Raw genomic sequence first — 20,029 nt, forward strand, 5'->3', positions numbered from 1 at the left:
TGAAATCGTAGGAAATCAATTTTTTGTCTATGGTTTTCTGACAGAGCTTCGACATGTGGACCTTTCGCTACACTCACTGGAAATGCGCAAAATGTAAGAAGAGTTTCAAAATATTTGAAACACAATCTTAATTTCTTCAGCCAAGTTTACATGGCAAAGTCCTGGATCACAGATGTACAATAGTAACAATAAACTTACTTGGAAACCCTTGACAGTAGTTTTCAGATTTGTTGAATGATCAGCTACAGGAATCATATACAGATAAGAATGAAGCATTAATGTCAGTGCAATGCATTAAACCAACTGGATTTTTTCCAAATTGGCTTAAGGAAAGCAGCAAGTCGTGATAAGTGATTGTTGTTTAGACTGGAGGATAGTAGACAATGGAGTTCCCTAAGGCTCTGTGCGAGGACCACTGGTCTTTTAGCTACATATAAATGACCTGTATCTTGGAATATAGAGTAACATTTCAAAATGTGCCGATGATGCCAACATGGCAAACTGTGGTGACATGAATTGCCCAAAACAGGACAGATAGACTGGCAATATGGTTAGACAAGTGACTGATGGGAGTTAAGAGGGAAGGTGATACATTTTGGCAGAAGGGATAAGGGGAGGCAACATAAACCTAATGGCATAGTTTTAAATATTGTGCAAGAACAGAGAGACCTGGAAGTCCATGTGCATTGGTTTTTGAAGATGACAGGACTTTTTTTTAAAAAAGTTTATTTATTAGTGCCACAAGTAGGCTTACATTAACATTGCAATGAAGTTAGTGTGAAAATCCTCTGGTCGCTACACTCGGGCACCTGTTCGGGTACACGATGGAGAATTTGTCATGGCCTATGCACCTAACCAGCACGTTTTTCGGACTGAGTGTAAACCTGAGTACCTGGAGGAAACCTGCACTGACACAGGGAGAACATGCAGACTCCGCACAGAGAGTGACCTAAGCTGGGTATCGAATCTGAGTCCCTGGCACTGAGAGGCATCAGTCCTAACCACTGTGCTGCCTATTTGAGAGGAGGATTAGCAAAGCACATGGGATCTCAGGCTTCATAAATGGAGGCATGGAGTATAAAAGCAGGCAAGTTATGCTGAATTTTCATAAGTTTAAGCTACAGTACTGCATCCAGTTCGGATTACCACATTTTAGGAAAGATGTGAAGATCCTTTAAACGGCGTACAAGAGGTTTACCAGTATGGTTCCAGGGATGAGGAATTTTAGTTACAAAATTAGGTTGAAAAGGCTGGGATCATTCTCCTTGGAGCGAAGGAGATTGAGGGGAAATTTCAAGATTATGACAGGCTTGGATAAGATAGAAAAGGGAAAGCTCTTCCCATTAGCTGATGGTACAAAGAATGGGGGACACAAATTTAAGATGGAGCAGGAGATGTGGGGGAATGCGAAAAAGAACTTTTTTTAAAAAAATGCAGTGAATGGTTATGACCTGGAACTCACTGCCCGCCAAGGTGATGGAAGTAGAAACAATCCATAATTTCAAAAGGAAATCGGATGGATATGAAGTTAAATTATGGGCTACGGGATTTAGTGGGGGAGTGGGAGTGACTGGATTGCTCAATAGGGAGTTGGCATGGACTAGGTGGGCTGGAAAGCCTCTTTCTGTGCCATAAACGACCATGACTCTACAAATCCAGCTGACCAATACTGTTTTCAATTTACGGGTTCTTATCCAAGTAAAACTGTAACAATAAGCATACTTCAAGTACCTTATTGCGCAAGATGTTCAAGGAAGATGAGGAGTTTCAGACTACAGTAAATGTTCTCTCTGGAGCGGAGGAGGTTGAGGGGAGACTTAATAGAGGTTTATAAAATGGTGAAGGGGATAGATAGAGTGAACGTTCAAAGACTATTTCCTCAGGTGGATGGAGCTATTACAAGGGGGCTTAACTATAGGGTTCATGGTGGGAGATATAGGAAGGATGTCCGAGGTAGGTTCTTTACTCAGAGTGGTTGGGGTGTGGAATGGACTGCCTGCAGTGATAGTGGAGTCAGACACTTTAGGAACATTTAGGCGGTTATTGGATAGGCACATGGAGCACACCAGGATGATAGGGAGTGGGATAGCTTGATCTTGGTTTCAGATAAAGCTCGGCACAACATCGTGGGCCAAAGTGCCTATTCTGTGCTGTACTGTTCTATATTCTAAATAGATTGTAATGGATCCTCAGTAACATAACTTCATCAGAAGTCGGGAGTAATACCCACATCTTCTCGCCATCTCAGCACTCCAATGATGGAAGGTGTGGTGGCCAACTGTGCCAATTAAGTGCCTAATAAAGGACCACCTCCTGCCCCTGTTGTCATTTTACTGGTAACAGGAGGGTCTGCCACAGCAGACTGCCAGGTTGAACTTCCTAATCGAGAGAGGGAGGTTGCAAGACAGCAGGCAGGCTGTCAGCAACCTATTGCAACAACATTCACAGTATGTTGAACCAAGAGCTATATATTTTGCCAGCGACCGTCAGTCACAACCACACAGCATGTTGTTTATTTCTTACGGTCTGCCACAGTACATATCAGAAGCAGGTAGGTCATCAAGATGTTCTTTGTCAGAGCATATCAGGACATTAATTTTGTAACAGGTGCAAACAGCCAAAATTAAAACGTTCTGGAATCCCCTCACCTGAAAAGTCAGTAAATTTCCTTCAGCCTTGCACCAAGGAACTCAGAAGTCATAACAAATCCCACATTTTCCCCCAATTGGAAATATCTTTGATTCCCTCACTTTCCAAATCAACCCATGGAACGGTTGTTAGATAAAATGTCTGCTCATTAAAAATGGTCTTTTTTTTTAGGAATCTCTAGGCACTTACAGTAATTAGTATTTTTTTCCTCTACCCAACTTAATAAACAGTTTTACAAGCTGACTGACAAATGTGAGTTAAGGAGACAGAGTCAACATGGTTTTATGAAAAGGGAAATTGTATTTGACGAGCATATTCAAGTTTATTGAGAAGCAGCTAGCAGGGTAGAAGAAAGAGGAAGTACATTCAGGTTTTCAGAATTGACATTCAGTAAGGCACAAAATTAGGGCTCCTGTGATTGAAGGGATAATATATGGTTATTTAACAGAAAACGATAGGCATAAAGAGGGCATTTACACCATGCCTCATGGAAATAACTGCAGTAAGCTTCAGTGTGTGGTACTCAGCCATTTACAATCCATCTACAACAATGACTTAGATAGGGGGACTGAGTGGAACATATGTCAAGTTTGGTGACAGTGCAAAGTTAGTGGGAAAGTAAGCTGTGAGGAGGATGCAAAGGGATATAGACTGAAGTGACTGTCTAAGTAGATGGTAAAAGGAGCATAAAATTATCCACTTTGATAGGGAGAACGGAAAAGCAGAATATATTTTGACAAGTGAGTGGCTAGCAAAATGGGATTAGTGTTAAAGGAATTTGGGAATCCTTGTACATGAATCACAAGCCCCAAAGCTCTGGAATGCCCTCCCAACTTGCTTTCCTCCTTTGAGGCACTTTGAACCCAATATCTTCCTATGTAGCTCGCTGACATACTTTGTTTTATTACATTCCTGTGAAGCTCCTTGGGTTCATTACATTAAAAGGCACTATAAAAGTTTTTGCTGCTGTTGAAAGTTAACATGCAGATACAGCAAGCAATTGGGAAGGCAAATGGTACATCAGCTTTTATTACAAGAGTAAAAGAATTACTGCAATTAGTTATGGCTTTGGTGAGACCATGCATGGAGTATCATGTACAGTTTTAGTCTCCTTAAATAAGGATATCATTGCCTTAGCAGGGTTGCAGTGAAGGTTCACTAGCTTGATTCGTGAAATAAAAGGAAAACAAGTGAGGCAATCTCATCAAAGCCGATTAAATTCTAAGAGGGCTAATTCACAGGGCACAGGTTCAGAGGCTGTTTCCCTTCATGGGGGAATCTCGAACTCTGGGCATTGGGTTGAATTTTAACCTTAAAAAAGTCAGCTAGGAGTGGGGTGTGGTCGGCTGAAAAAATGTATTTCCCGGCAAACTGGCCTCCAATGTCCCCATTTCAGAGAAGCCCGAGTTGGGCAGGCAGCCAATCCTCTTCACAGAGGGGACTTGGAAATTTAAACATGATAATGAAGCAGCAAGCCTTATTTTCATTCAGCTTTTAAACTAATTGCTGTCAGGTAGATTTCTCGAGTGTCAGGGAGCCTGGCATCTCCATCGAGGCAAAGATTTGGTGGATTGAGCAAATGTGCCTGCACATTAATCACCTGAATCGAGCCCGAGACGCCTGTTTGGTCACACACCCATCCCACCAACCTGCTCCCACCTCCCCACTCAGGTCTCTGTTTCATCATCACACATCACCTCCAATCAGCACAAAGCCCCTGCATCGCCTCCCCAACCCTCTGATACCCCATACCAACCTCCACCCTTCCCTACCTCCCCAAGGTCAGTGGATCACCCAACGGACAATCCTCTCTCCATCTAATCAATCTAATCAATTCCCCCCCCCTTCCTTTCTAATCTGTTTCTCCCATCTCTCCGAGAGGACCCCACCACCCCATCCTGATCAACCCTCCATCCTCCTTCAGTCACACCCAGATTTTTACTGACCTTTGTCTCAGGATAAGGAATCGGCCATTTAGAGCCGAGATAAATTTCTTCACTCAAAAGAGTGGTGAATCCTTCGGATTCGCTCCTGAGGGCTATGGATGTTCAACTGAACAATATATTCAAAGACCGAGCTCAACTGATTTCTGGGCACAAAGGGAATTGAGGGATATGGCCACAGGGTGAGAAAGTGGGGTGGATATAGGGGTCCAGCCACGGCCTTACCGCATGGCAAAGTCAACATGAGGGTCTGTATGGCCCACCATGCTCCTCATTTCCTATATTTTTAAACTGCTTCGGAGTACTAGACGTTAAGTAGTCCACATTTAAGAGTCCTTTGGGAAAGCCTACATTATGCCAGTGACTTTCTACAGCTTGCTATGAATTTTCTTCTTTTGTTCTACTTTTCAGTAATGACTGTCCCACATTCAGCCAGACAAACCTGAAAACTTGGTTCATTTTCTCTCTCTGGAAATCTACAATCCTAATTACAGGTGCTGCAGATACACAAGCCTATAATTCAGCTCTGATTCTACAATGAAAGCTTTCACGATTGATTACTTGTCTTTAAGTTCCGATTAATAGAATTTAGATGAGAGAGTACTATCCCAAAAATAATTGCTTCAAAAGACCGATCTTTTGATACTTTGACCCATTTTAATGATTAAATATAAAAATAACACATTCAATCTTCTTGCGTGCTAGGAAATATAAACCTTCAGGAATAGCTTAATCAGTGGTAATAAAATGATTACAAATGTTTAGGAATAAATTGGAACACAATATATCAGACTTAATAGGAAATTCTTTACATTATTTTTACTGTGTAGTTAAACCCAGTGTAATTAAACCCAGCCTCCCATGATATCCCAATGAGTTTAAAACGTAACTAAATGAAAAGACATATATTTTGAAAGTAGAGCTCACACCCATTAATGGATTGAAAATTAGAATGCCAATCCTCCATTATGAAATTCATATACAAGGAATATAGCCGAAGTGCATGGATTGCTGCTCATGTTTAAGACAGAGTTAAGCTACCCTCACAACTAAAGCCACCAACTCAAACTCTGGGGGTGGGAATAAGGAATACTTTACCAAGGAACACGGTGGGAGGAAAGGGGTTTGAAAAGACCAGGAGTGAGGTGGGGGAATGGTTGGGGTTGTTGACGAGACCCACGGAGCACCCACCCCCATCCCAAACATTCCCCTCTCCCCTTGGATCTCCCCCAGACCCCCTCCACTGTCCTTCCCTTCAGGCCTGGACACCCAAATGTAGAGAACCATCCGCCCCAAGTTGGCTTACTCAGCCTCTAGACAGGAGAGCCATGTCTTTCCCACCATCAACAAGATGGAATGGCAGCAGGCAGATGATGAGCATGCCACTCTCTACCATTTTAAAATCCAGCCCAGATATAGCTGCGGAAAGAACAGAACTGGTGTAGAAAAGGTTTATGAGAATAGGCGCAGGGATGAGGAGGCTTCAGTCTTGTGGATGAGACTGAGAAGATGGGGTTGTTCTTCTTAGAACAGAGCAGGATTAGAGGAAATTTGATAGAAATATTCAAAATCATGAAGGGACCAAGAGAAAAAAAGTGTTCCAATTGGCAGAAGGGCCAAAAACCAGAGGACAAAATTTAAGGTGACTGGCAAAAGAAACAAATGACAAAGTGGGATTTTAAAAAAAAAATAGGATCTGAAATGCAGTGCCTGAAAAGGCTGCAGAGACAGACAGTTTTGATCATGACTTTCAAAGGGGAACTTGGATAAGCACCTGAGGGGGAAAAAAACCCCACAAGACTATGGGTAAGTGGGACCAGAGGAGTTGCCCTTGCAGAGATGTCGCATTGACATGACGACCTGACTGACCTTCTGAGCCATAACCATTTTATAATTCTATAACATGCTGAATTATGCAAATGATGCAATTTGCAAACAATAAAACAAAACTTATCCAGTGATTTACTATAACTAATGGGACATACCAGTTTGATTTAATGTGTGATTGTTAAAAGAGCCCAAACTTCACGAAAACACAGGATAAACATTTATGGAAAACTATTAAAGATGGGATGAAAATCTGTTTGTGGAGGTTTCTTTTTCCTTTGAATATTCATTCATTGAGAGCGACTTAAAAGTGGGAAGAAAAACTGTAGTGCTGATTCCCAACCAACCTAAAAAGTTGATCAGAAACCTGCACTTGCCTTATCCTCTTATCAAGTTTTCAGTAACCATCACAACTGGTTGGAATTTCCTTGAACTAATCGGAATAGAAATGACTTCAAAAGTTACATTGGTTTTTACACTTTTTTTCTAAACAGTGACCTTTATGGATATTTCTTCAAAATCTCAGTGCACATTGGAACAAAATAACAAGATAAAACACAGACCAGCATAAACGAATCAGAGCTCAGGGAAGGCGTGGAACATACTCTAGCTTCAATAAGATGTCATAAACATTAAAGTTTGAAACCAAACTGCAGCACATCAACATTAATCACATGAAGAAAATGCAAGATTCACTCTTTGGACTCTAACAAATTCTGATGCTACAAAAAGCATTTAGAATGTAAAAAAGCATTTCATGAATGAAATTTAAAAAACACAGGTCTTGGTGAATAAAACCCAGAAATCATTACAAAACACAACAAATAATTGGTGACTTTGGGCCAGTACATTTAAAATTTTGGGCTTAAACACATTCAGAGCTCATGTAAATGTAGGAAATTTGGGTTTTCTGGTCTTTGACCTGGGCGAAATGGAGTTACGGTACTGAGTCGAGTGATGTTTGGCAGGCACAACTTGGGAATAGCACAAATAGCTGGCGAGTCAGACACTGCAACAAGATAAATTAGTTACGTGGCAATTCCCTCAAAAACCAGTGCAACTCCACTCTTTCGCTGCTGTTGTGCCGAAACGTTTATTTTAGCGAGTAGAAATACCTTTGCATTTGATGTAGGTTCAAGGAAACACAGCCGATTTCCAAATCCTTCAGCAGAAAGGCAGAGCTTAATCTGCGCTTTGACAATGGTCGTAGTGCACTGAAGAACTATTTCATCATCCTATCAGACAGAAAAGAAAACAGTGTTAGCAAATGAGGAAGATTCTTATAACCTCACGTTCTGAGGTCACGGAGCTGCATAAAAATAAAATTCCCATCTTTTTTTGTAAGTAAAGCTACAGGGCTGAAGCTCACTCTTCAGGCTGCTCACAGGAAATTGTTGTTGCGTATTGAACCCACACATGCAACTTGGAAAACATAAAGGAGCAATTAAAATTAAGAAACTTATCCGGCGATTATAGCAACTTAGTGGCCTATTCAATTCTTTCCATTATCAATGTATTTCAGCACTTTGCTTATACCTCCCCCATCTCCCACTGCCTCTCCTGAGGGAGTTCCAACATTTCACATGTACTTAGTAGGCAAATGACAGCCATTGTCCCTTGGCATTTTTTTGCTATTGAATCTGGACAATTTTCTTCCCTTCGCAATCAGGATATAGATTTTGGTGTATTTTTCATCAATACAGCATTTAGTTTCTCTCAGGTGTTAGGGAGAAAAATACAGCTATTCGACTGTAGCGTACTTCATTCTCTTACTTTCAAGAAAACTGGATGAAACATAGAAACCCTACAGTGCAGAAGGAGGCCATTCGGCCCATCGAGTCTGCACCGACCACAATCCCACCCAGGCCCTCCCCCCACATATTTTACCCGCTAATCCCTCTAACCTACGCATCCCAGGACTCTAAGGGACAATTTTTAACCTGGCCAATCAACCTAACCCGCACATTTTTGGACTGTGGGAGGAAACCGGAGCACCCGGAGGAAACCCACGCAGACACGAGGAGAATGTGCAAACTCCACACAGGCAGTGACCCGAGCCGGGAATCGAACCCGGGACCCTGGAGCTGTGAAGCAGCAGTGCTAACCACTGCGTGAAGACTCTTGGAGTTTCAGACAAGGCCTTTAACACAAACTATATGGCAAGGGCTGGTTCCAGTGCTCCAACTAGTGGTTCACCAGAAAAAAGCCTCGATCCAGGAATTAAACAGTCATTTATAGTTAAGATCAAGTACAAGAAATTAGCATATACGAATCAAACAAAGAAAATTACAGCACAGGAACAGGCCCTTCGGCCCAAGCCTGCACCGACCATGCTACCCAACTTAACTAAAACCCCCTACCCTTACGGGGATCATATCCATCTATTCCCATCCTATTCATTTATTTGTCAAGACACCCCTTAAAAGTCACTACTGGATCCGCTTCCACTACCTCCCCCGGCAATGAGTTCCAGGCACCCACCACCCTCTGTTTAAAAAACTTGCCTCGTACATCTCCTTTAAACCTTGCCTCTCGCACCTTAAACCTGTGCCCCCTAGTAATTGACTCTTCCACCCTGGGAAAAAGCTTCTGACTATCGGTTTGAAGTGTGTATACTTCAACGCCAGGAGTATCCGGAATAAGGTGGGTGAGCTTGCAACATGGGTTGGTGCCTGGGATTTCGATGTTGTGGCCATCTCGGAGACATGGATAGAGCAGGGGCAGGAATGGTTGTTGCAGGTTCCGGGGTTTAGATGTTTCAGTAAGTGCAGGAAAGGTGGTAAAAGAGGGGGAGGTGTGTCATTGTTAGTCAAGGACAGTATTACGGTGGTAGAAAGGACATTTGATGAGGACTTGTCTACTGAGGTAGTTTGGGCTGAGGTTAGAAACAGGAAAGGAGAGGTCACCCTGTTGGGAGTTTTTTTTAATAGACCTCCGAAAAGTTCCAGAGATGTAGAGGAAAAGATTGCAAAGATGATTCTGGATAGGAGCGAAAGTAACAGGGTAGTTGTACTGGGGGACTTTAACTTTACAAATATTGACCGGAAAAGCTATAGTTCAAGTACTTTAGAGGGGTCGGTTTTTGTCCAATGTGTGCAGGAAGGCTTCCTGACACAGTACGTAGATAGACCAACAAGAGGCGAGGCCACATTGGATTTGGTACTGGGTAATGAACCAGGCCAGGTGTTAGATTTGGAGGTAGATGAGCACTTTGGTGACAGTGACCACAATTCGATTATGTTTACCTTAGCAATGGAAAAGGATAGGTATATACCAAAGGGCAAGAGTTATAGCTGGGGGAAAGGAAATTATGATGCGATTAGGCGAGATTTAGCTGGCATAGGTTGGGGAAGGAAACTGCAGGGGATGGGCACAATTGTAATGTGGAACTTGTTCAAGGAACAGCTACTACGCGTCCTTGATAAATATGTACCCGTCAGGCAGGGAGGAAGCAGACGTGTGAGGGAACCGTGGTTTACTAATGAGGTTGAATCTCTTGTGAAGAGGAAGGAGACTTATGTTAAGATGAGACGTGAAGGCTCAGTTAAGGCGTTTGAGAGTTACAAGTTAGCCAGGAAGGACCTAAAGAAAGAGTTAAGAGGAGCCAGGAGGGGACATGAGAAGTCTTTGGCAGGTAGGATCAAGGAAAACCCTAAAGCTTTCTATAGGTATGTCAGGAGTAAAAGAATGACTAGGGCAAGATTAGGACCAGTCAAGGACAGTAGTGGGAAGTTGTGCGTGGAGTCTGAAGAGATAGGAGAGGCACTAAATGAATATTTTTCGTCGGTATTCACACTGGAGAGGGACAGTGCTGTCGAGGGGAGTACAGGCTGTTGGACTGGATGGGATTGATGTTCATGAGGAGGAGGTGTTAGCAATTCTGGAAAGGGTAAAAATAGATAAGTCCCCTGGGCCGGATGGGATTTATCCTAGGATTCTCTGGGAGGCTAGGGAGGAGATTGCAGAGCCTTTGATCTTTGTGTCGTCATTGTCCACAGGAACAGTGCCAGAAGACTGGAGGATAGCAAATGTTGTCCCCTTGTTCAAGAAGGGGAGTAGGGACAACCCTGGTAATTATAGACCGGTGAGCCTTACTTCTGTTGTGAGCAAAGTTTTGGAAAGGATTATAAGAGATAGGATTTATAATCACCGAGAAAGGAATAATTTGATTCGGGATAGTCAGCACGGTTTTGTGAAGGGTAGGTCATGCCTCACAAACCTTATTGAGTTCTTTGAGGTGACCAAAGAGGTGGATGAGGGTAAAGCGGTTGATGTGGTGTATATGGATTTCAGCAAAGCGTTTGATAAGGTTCCCCATGGTAAGACTTTGCAGAAAATACAGACACATGGGATTGAGGGTGATTTAGTGGTTTGGATCAGGAATTGGCTAGCTGTAAGAAAACAGAGGGTGGCGGTTGATGGGAAATATTCATCCTGGAGTTCAGTTACTAGTGGTGTACCACAAGGATCTGTTTTGGGGCCACTGCTGTGTGTCATTTTTATTAATGACCTGGATGAGGGCGTGGAAGGATGGATTAGTAAATTTGCGGATGACACTAAAGTCGGTGGAGTTGTAGAAAGTGCGGAGGGAAGTGGCAGGTTACAGAGGGACATAGATAAGCTGCAGAGCTGGGCTGAGAGGTGGCAAATGGAGTTTAATGCGGAAAAGTGTGAAGTGATTCACTTTGGAAGGAGTAACAGGAATACAGAGTACTGGGCTAATGGTAAGATACTTGGTAGTGTGGATGAACAGAGGGATCTGGGTGTCCATGTGCATAGATCCCTGAAAGTTGGCATCCAGGTTGATAGGGTTGTTAAGAAGGCGTACGGTGTGTTGGCTTTTATTGGTAGAGGGATTGAGTTTCGGAGCCAGGAGGTCATGCTGCAACTGTACAAAACTCTGGTGCGGCCGCATTTGGAGTATTGCGTACAGTTCTGGTCGCCGCATTATAGGAAAGATGTGGAAGTGTTGGAAAGGCAGAGGAGATTTACCAGGATGTTGCCTGGTATGGTGGGAAAATCGTATAAGGAAAGGCTGAGGGGCTTGAGGTTGCTTTCGTTAGTGGGAAGGTGGTTAAGAGGTGACTTAATAGAGGCATACAAGATAATCAGAGGATTAGATAGGGTGGATAGTGAAAGCTTTTTTTCTTGGATGGTGATGGCTAGCACGAGGGGGCATAGCTTTAAATTGAGGGGTGAGAGATATAGGACAGATGTTAGAGGTAGGTTCTTTACTCAGAGTAGTAAGGGCATGGAATGCCCTGCCTGCAGCAGTAGTGGACTCGTCAACATTAAGAGCATTCAAATGGTTATTGGATAAACATATGGATGATATTGGAATAGTGTAGATTAGAGGGGCTTTAGATTGGTTCCACTGGTCGGCGCAACATCGAGGGCCGAAGGACCTGTACTGCGCTGTAGTGTTCTATGTTCTATCCACTCTGTCTCTCAATCTTGTAGACTTCTATCAGGTCGGCCCTCAACCTCCGTCGTTGAAGTGAGAACAAACCAAGTTTCTCCAACCTCTCCTCAGAGCTAATGCCCTCCATACCAGGCAACATCCTGGTAAATCTTTTCTGTACCCTCTCCAAAGTCTCCACATCCTTTTGGTAGTGTGGCGACCAGAATTGAACACCATATTCCAAGTGGCCTAACTAAGGTTCTATAAAGCTGCAACATGACTTGCCTATTTTTAAACTCAATGCCCCAGCCAACGAAGGCAAGCATGCCATATGCCTTCTTGACTACATTCTCCACCTGCGTTGCCACTTTGTGATCTGTGTACCTGTACACCCAGATCCCTTTGCCTGTCAATACTCCCAAGAGTGCCATTTACTGTATACTTCCTATCTGTATTAGACCTTCCAAAATGCATTACTTCACATTTGTCCGGATTAAACTCCATCTGCCATCTCTCTGCCTAAGTCTCCAAATGATCTATATCCTGCTGTATCCTCTGATGGTCCTCATCACCATCTGTAAATCCACCAACCTTTGTGTCGTTAGCAAACTTACTAATCAAACCAGTTACATTTTCCTCCAAACCATTTATATATATTACAAACAGCAAAGGTCCCAGCACTGATCCCTGAGGAACACCACTTGTCACAGCCCTCCATTCAGAAATGCACCCTTCCACTGCTACCCTCTGTCTTCTTTGACCGAGCCAGTTCTGTATCCACTTTGCCAGCTCACCTCTGATCCCATGCAACTTCACCTTCTGCACCAGTCTGCCATGAGGGACCTTGTCAAAGGCCTTACTGAAGTCCATGTGGACAACATCCACTGCCCTACCCTTAATCATCTTTGTCACTTCCTCGAAAAACTCGATCAAATGAGAGAGACAGGACCTCCCCTTCACAAAACCATGTTGCCTCTGAAAGATTTACATCTGCGCAGAAGTTAAATCTATATCCACCCAAATGTCAATTAGTTTTACATCATGCATACACAAGGGTATAGTTGCCCAATTATAACTTGTGCACATCTTCCTAATTATAATATCATCAAGCAATGATAGCTACATCTCTGAGCAATGATATAATCAACCTACCATTTCCATTGTTCCTTGTTCTAATGGACAATCATGAGCTGCAGCTGCATATCGTTCAATTGAATGGTCCTTGATTCTTATTTGGGTCTACGTTAATCAAGACCTGTAGTTTTCACATGGCTTTCCCTGTGTCTGAGCTACAGCTTGCGTGATTTTTAAACTTATTAACCCTCTCACAGGTTTGCAATGCTATTGTAATTTGAGAATTGTTCCACCTCTGAGTCAATGTTTTGGGTTTAAACTCCACTTGACTTCAGCACAAAATCTAGGCTGACACTAAGTGCAGTACTGTATTGTTCCTTTGCTAAAAGTACCATCTTATAAATGAGATGCTGCTGCAGATCCCATGGCACTATTATGAAAAGCAGACAAGTTCTACAGTCACCTGACCAATATTTATCCCTCAATCAACGGCACAGTGGTTTGCAATGCTGCCTCACAGCACCAGGAATCTGGGTTCAAATCCCGGGTTTGGATCACTGTGTGTGGAGTCTGCACATTCTCCCCATGTTTACGTGGATTTTCTCCGAGTGCTCCAGTTTCCTCCCACACTCCAAAGAAGTGCAGGTTACATGGGTTGGCCATGGTAAATTGCTCCTTAGAGTGAGGGGGGACTAACGGGGGTTACGGGGATAGGGCCTGGGTGGGATTGTCGTCAGCGCAGGCTCGATGGGCCAAATGGCCTCCTTCTGCACTGTAGGTATTCGAATGATTCTGAATCAGATTATCTGGTTAGTATTACATTGCCCAGTGATTTAGGATAGTAGGGTTTGCCGTCCCACTATTCAAGTTGGTGGAGAACATATCCTCTCCGATACTGCCTGCCCCGCAGCCATTTAACAAGTGCTAATTGGCTGGAGGCGGAACATCCATCCCTCATTCAGGAAGAAATCCCCACTCAAAGCTGGCCTCCCAATCTGATTAGCTGGCAGTTTTCAGATCCCTGCAGGCGCAGGAACTGCAGTGGACAGGACTGGGTCTGCAAGCAATCTCCAAAGCCGATGACCAGGTGGGTTTTGGGATGGGTTGCTGGGCAGGGGAGGCCCAAGGGCCTAGAGGTGTTGGTGGCAGAGTCTGAGGGAGGGGGGAGAGACAGGCACCAGGTGATGAAAGGAGGCAACTGCTCCCCCAATCCCAAACCACCAGCCCCGCAACTCTGAGGCAGATTTATTTTCAGGCTTCCCCCATGCCTCCGCCACCCCAAATCCTTGAGCACCTCCCGCCAGGCTGTGTTGAGGCTAGGAGGGGGTGGGGGTGGGGGAGAGGGGAGAACTGCCCTCAAGTGATCAACAATTGGCCCTGGAAGGCTTCAACTGGGGCAAGGGCAGACCAGCTGCCCTCACCTGGGCAGCCCGGTGGCACAGTGGTTAGCATTGCTACCTTACAGCACCAGGAACCCGGGTTCGATTCCCAGCTTGGGTCATTGTCTGTGTGGAGTCTGCATGGGTTTCCTCCGGGTGCTCTTGTTTCCTTCCACAGTCCGAAAGATGTGCTGGTTAGGGTGCATTGGCCGTGCTAAATTCTCCCTCAGTGTACCCGAACAGGTGCCGGAATGTGGCGACTAGGGGATTTTCACAGTAACTTCATTGCAGTGTTAATGTAAGCCGACTCGTGACGCTAATAAATAAACTTAACTAAACAAAACTGTCCCAGCATAAAATTGAGGAGAGGTCAGGGCAGGCATGAACCCAGTGGGAAGGCAATGGAGAACTTTTATACCATCCCCACAAACATCTACCTATTGTGTAGGTCTGTGTGGCTTTGCTGAGGCAAATTGTCCATCCATTTCCTATATTTCAACAGTGACTACACTTCAAAAGTACCTCCACAGCTGAAAAATGCTTTGGGACATCCTGAGTTTGTGAAAGGCATTATCTAATTGCAAATCAATCTTTCTTTATACTCCTCCATGGTAGATATGGAGGAGCTAGATGGCACTTCCAGCATTCATTCAGAATGTGTATGGGTACCCCTAACTTCTTTTATCTTGACTAACCTCAAATTCATTTAAATTGTTTCAAACACTGTATAAACAGATGTCAATATGACATTACCAGCCTGCATTACCTTCCTGCAGGCTAACACCACTCTCTTCTACAACTGTTCACCACTCAAAAGGAAGCTACAGAAGAGGATGATCTCTCCTTGCCTCGTCTTTGCCAACAGAATATTCACAGAAGTATATCAGAATCTAGTCGGGAGCCCCTGCCACTGCTGACTCAGTGTCGCTCCTCCTTCTATTTCAATCCATGCCCAAATTTGGTTTGGACTTCTGACCCTTTAAGCAGCTGCAGGCTTTTAAAAGCAGCAGCTACACGATGGTGGAGAAATCCAATAATGCTGCATCCATCTTGCAGGCAAAAAAGGGGCACAAAAGCATGCAGTATGTCCAATTTCATGTCAGTATACATTCTGAACCAGGAGGGCATCACCCACCATATTGCAACACAAAACAAGAGCAATCAAAGCAAGGGTATTGTAAATGAGTCCAATCTCCACTGCCCTATGCACACAAACTACAGTGCATTCGGCAGTAAAATGCAGTATACAGGCAACCTAATCAGCAGTCATGTAAAGGGACCACTACTGACTAGCACTACAAAGTTTTGTAAACTACAAGTCCCTGGATGGTGCGAGGCGCGACGGTGCCACTTTCCTACAGATTGCTGTTTGCTCCCACTTAGCCCCACTCGTGAGCGGCACAGTGGGTTAGCACTGAATGTCATAGAACCATAGAAGAATCATAGAAACCTTACAGTGCAGAAGGAGGCCATTCGGCCCATCGAGTCTGCACCGACCACAATCTCACCCAAGCCCTACCCCCACATATTTACTTGCTAATCCCTCTAACCTACGCATCTCAGGACTCTAAGGGGCAATTTTTAACCTGGTCAATCAACCTAACCCGCACATCTTTGGACTGCTGTCTCACAGCGCCAGGGACCCGGGTTCGATTCCCAGGGGCACGGGTGGCACAGTGGTTAGCAGTGCCGCCTCACAGCGCCAGGGACCCGGGTTCAATTCCCAGCTTGGGTCACTGTCTGTGCAGAGTCTGCACGTTCTCCCAGTGTCTGCGTTGGCTTCCTCCGGGTGCTCCGGTTTCTTTCCACAGTCTGAAAGACGTGCTGGTTAGGGTGCATTGGCCGTGCTAAATTCTCCCTCAGTGTACCCGAACAGGCGCCGGAGTGTGGCGACTAGAGGATTTTCACAGTAACTTCATTGCAGTGTTAATGTAAGCCTATATGTGACACTAATAAATAAACTAAAAAAAAACTGTCGCCTTCCTCTGCCCCCAACACAACCCATTACAGAGCTGCTGCTGGTAACCCAAAATTGCAATCCTCTACAGCAGTGAGTTGCTCAAGATGTCCAGTGGTGTCTAAATCTCAATGGTCTGATGTGAAGGCCCAGTAGGTGCATTCTAGGGCTAATTTCCTGTATGCATTTAGATCCACACAAGCCAATTTATGGGACCACATTTCTGCACTCTCTCCTTTCCTTCTCTATGTACGGTATGCTTTGTCTGTATAGCGCACAAGAAACAATACTTTTCACTGTATCCCAATACATGTGACAATAATAAATCAACTCAAAATATGTTCTTTCTTCTCAGTTGCAGGCAGGCCACTGAAGACCTATCTTACATCACCAATGAGAAGTACAGCAAGTTTCCAAGAACTTTGAGGCAATTTTTTTTTTTAAAGCGATTTGCAAAGCATGGAAATAAATCTTGAAACCAACAAAGACTAACTAACAATTAGAAGAGACACAAAGAGAATATTTGACCAAATATGACAGCAAGGATCCCTACAAAATTGAAGTCACTGGCTGGATTCACACCTAGCACAAAACGAGCATTGGTCTCCATCATAGAAAGGACATAAGTAATATCCCAGAAATAGGAGGGAGGAACTCAGGAAAATTATAACCACCAGGGAAGTCGTATTGGGTTTGCGAGCTGGCAAATCCCTGAGTCTGGATGGACTTCATTTCTTGAAAGAAGTGGCTGATTAAATAGTTGATGCATTGGTTTTAATTTTCCAAAATTCCCTAGACTCGGGGAAGGTTCCATTAGATTGAAAGATAGCAAACCTAACTTCTTTATTCAAAAAAGGGAAGGAGACAAAAAGCAGGAAACTACAGGTCACAGTTAACCTAACATCCATAACAGGGAAATTGTTAGAAGACATTTTTAAGATGTTCTAGCAGGTCACTTGGAAAAATTCTAGACAATCAGGCAGGGTCAACATGGTTTTGAGAAAGGGAAATCATGTTTCACCAATTTATTTGATTTCTTTAAAGGAGTCACATGTGCTGTGGCTAAAGGGGAACTGATGGATGTACTGGACTTAGATTTCCAGAAGGTATTTGATAAAGTGCCACATCAAAAAGGTTATTGTGCAAAATAAAAGTTCATGGTGTAGGGGGTAACATGTTGGCGTGGACTGAAGATTGGCTAGCTGACAGGGAACAGTTAGCATAAATGGGTCATTTTCTGGTTGGCAGAATGTAATGAGTGGTGTGCCACAGGGATCAGTGCTGGGTCTTCAACTTTTTAACAAGTTATACAAATGACTTGGATGAAGGGACTGAAGGTATGATTGATATATTTGCTGATGAACAAAGACCGATAGGAAAGTAATCGCGAAGAGGACGTAAAGAGGCTCAAGAAACATAGCTGGGTTAAGCGAGTGGGCAAAAATTTGGCAAATAGAGTATATTATTGCCAAATGTGAAATTGTCCATTTAGCAGAAAGAATAAAAAAGATTGCAGAGCTCTGAAGTATAGGCTTCATACTAAAGCTAATATACGGAGTGTGCGACTAGGGGATTTTCACTAACTTCACTGCAGTGTTAATTAAGCCTACTTGTGATATTAATAAATAAGCAGTTACAGCAACTAATTAGGAAAGCTAATGGAATGTTATTGTTTGAGGGGGCAATTTTTTTGAGGCTATGCTTCAGTTGTAAAGGGCATCGTTGAGACCACATCTGGAGTATTGTGTACAGTACTGGGTCTCCTTATCTCAGGAAATACATAACTGTATTAGAAACAGTTCAGAGAAGGTTTGCTAGACTAATACTAGGGATGAGTGGGGTTTTCTGACAAGGAAAGATTGGAGACGTTAGGTCTGTAACACTGAAGTTTAGAAGAATAAGAGGAGACTTGATTAACACTTAAGTGACAGGGTGGATGTGGAGAAGATGTTTCCTCTTGTGGAAGAATCAGGAACTAGGCGATCACTTTTAAAAATAAGGGGTTTCCCATTTAAGGGGCGGCACGGTAGCACAGTGGTTAGCACTGCTGCTTCACAGCTCCAGGGTCCCGGATTCGATTCCCGGCTCGGGTCACTGTCTGTGTGGAGTTTGCACATTCTCCTCATGTCTGCATGGGTTTCCTCCGGGGTGCTCCGGTTTCCTCCCACAGTCCAAAGATGTGCGGGTTAGGTTGATTGGCCAGGTTAAAAATTGCCCCTTAGAGTCCTGAGATGTGTAGGTTAGAGGGATTAGTGGGTAAATATGTGGGGGTAGGGCCTGGGTGGGATTGTGGTCGGTGCAGACTCGATGGGCCAAATGGCCTCCTTCTGCACTGTAGGGTTTCTATGATTTCTATGAAGATGGTGATGAGGAGAAATTCTTTCCTCCGAGGGTGGAAACAGAATCTTTGAATATTTTTAAGGCCGAGCTAAATAGGTTCTTGATAACAAGGGATGAAGGCTATCGGGGAATGTTTAGTTTATTTATTAGTGTCCAAAGTAGGCTTACATTAACACTGCAATGAAGTTATTGTGAAATTTCCCAAGTCATCAACACTCCGGTGCCTGTTCAGGTACGTTGAGGGAAAATTTAGCACGGCCAATGCATCTAATCAGCACGCCTTTGGACTGTGGGAGGAAACCAGAGCACCCGGAGGAAACCCACTCAGACATGGGGAGAACGTGCAGGCTCCACACAGACAATGACCCAAGCTGGGAATCGAACCCGGGTCCGTGGCACTGTGAGGCAGCAGTGCTAACCACTGTGCCACCGTGCTGCTCAGAATGTAGGGTTGAGGTTACACATCAGACATGATTTTATTGAATGGCGGAGTAAGCCCAAGGGCCGACTCCTCCTCCTAATTCATATGTTACTACGTAGATGATTACTGTTGATGTTGGAAGTCAATCATCTCAGCTCCAAGGCAATGCTGCAGGGTTTCTCCGGGGTAATGTCCTCGGGTCAAAATCCTGCAACTCCTTCCCTAAAAGCATGTGTGTATATACCTATATGACAGACTGAAGTGCTTCAGGAAGATGATGACTCACCACCAATTAACAGGCAATTAATGATGGGCAATAAATGCTGACTTTTTTCCCCAATGATGCCCACATCCTGTGGACTTTCTTTTCAAAAAAAGCTGACTTAGCCAATAAAATAGCTGACACCTTAATAACAGTCCTGAAGTAACGACGAGATATTTGTGCTTTGCTACTTAAATGAGCAATACTAAATATCCTTGCACTTGTTTATTTTTCCCCTCTAACCTAATTAATCTGAAGAAAAAAAGTTAAAATAGTGTCATATCCCTATAACATGGTCCTTTGGAAATACTGTAGTTTGAAATTTTACATAGAAGTGGTGCATTTTAAGTTAGTTTAAGCAGACAGAATGTTGGTTCGAAAAGGAAAAAACAATTACATTTGTATTCCCATGGGCCCAGAGACCAACCATTACCTCAAACTCGCTTGACTACATACAGTATCCCTGCCCCACTTACTCCAGTTCATCGAGAGACAGCACCATGAAGTTCCAGAGTGAGAATTTGATTTATTAGCACCAGACATGCGTGTTGTGGTTCAGAGGCACTAGGAGGCCTGGGTTACACCAGCAAACACTGACATCGTGACAGAGCACATGAAAGTGCTGCCTGAAATCCTCAAAAACTCTTGACTGTCAACGCGAGACATTGATGATCAACGCAGAATTACATACTCTTCATTGTTTCCACAAAGATACATTTTAGCAGCTTCGAAATAGATGGCAAAGCTCCTCACCACATAAATACAACTCGAGCTCT

At 43.8% G+C, this 20,029-nt stretch overlaps 1 protein-coding gene across 2 annotated transcripts in view; it reads right to left on the minus strand.

The window, feature by feature from the left end:
• Positions 1–20,029, minus strand: part of LOC144511368 (ryanodine receptor 1-like) — a 495,584-nt gene that overhangs the window by 440,239 nt on the left and 35,316 nt on the right. For both annotated transcript variants that reach the window (XM_078241663.1, XM_078241662.1), the window contains exon 2: positions 7,535–7,654. In XM_078241663.1, the coding sequence (XP_078097789.1) occupies positions 7,535–7,654 (120 nt within the window). The remainder of the gene's footprint in view (positions 1–7,534; positions 7,655–20,029) is intronic.

This window comes from Mustelus asterias, chromosome 24, assembly GCF_964213995.1.
Source record: "Mustelus asterias chromosome 24, sMusAst1.hap1.1, whole genome shotgun sequence".
NCBI classification, from domain to species: domain Eukaryota; kingdom Metazoa; phylum Chordata; class Chondrichthyes; order Carcharhiniformes; family Triakidae; genus Mustelus; species Mustelus asterias.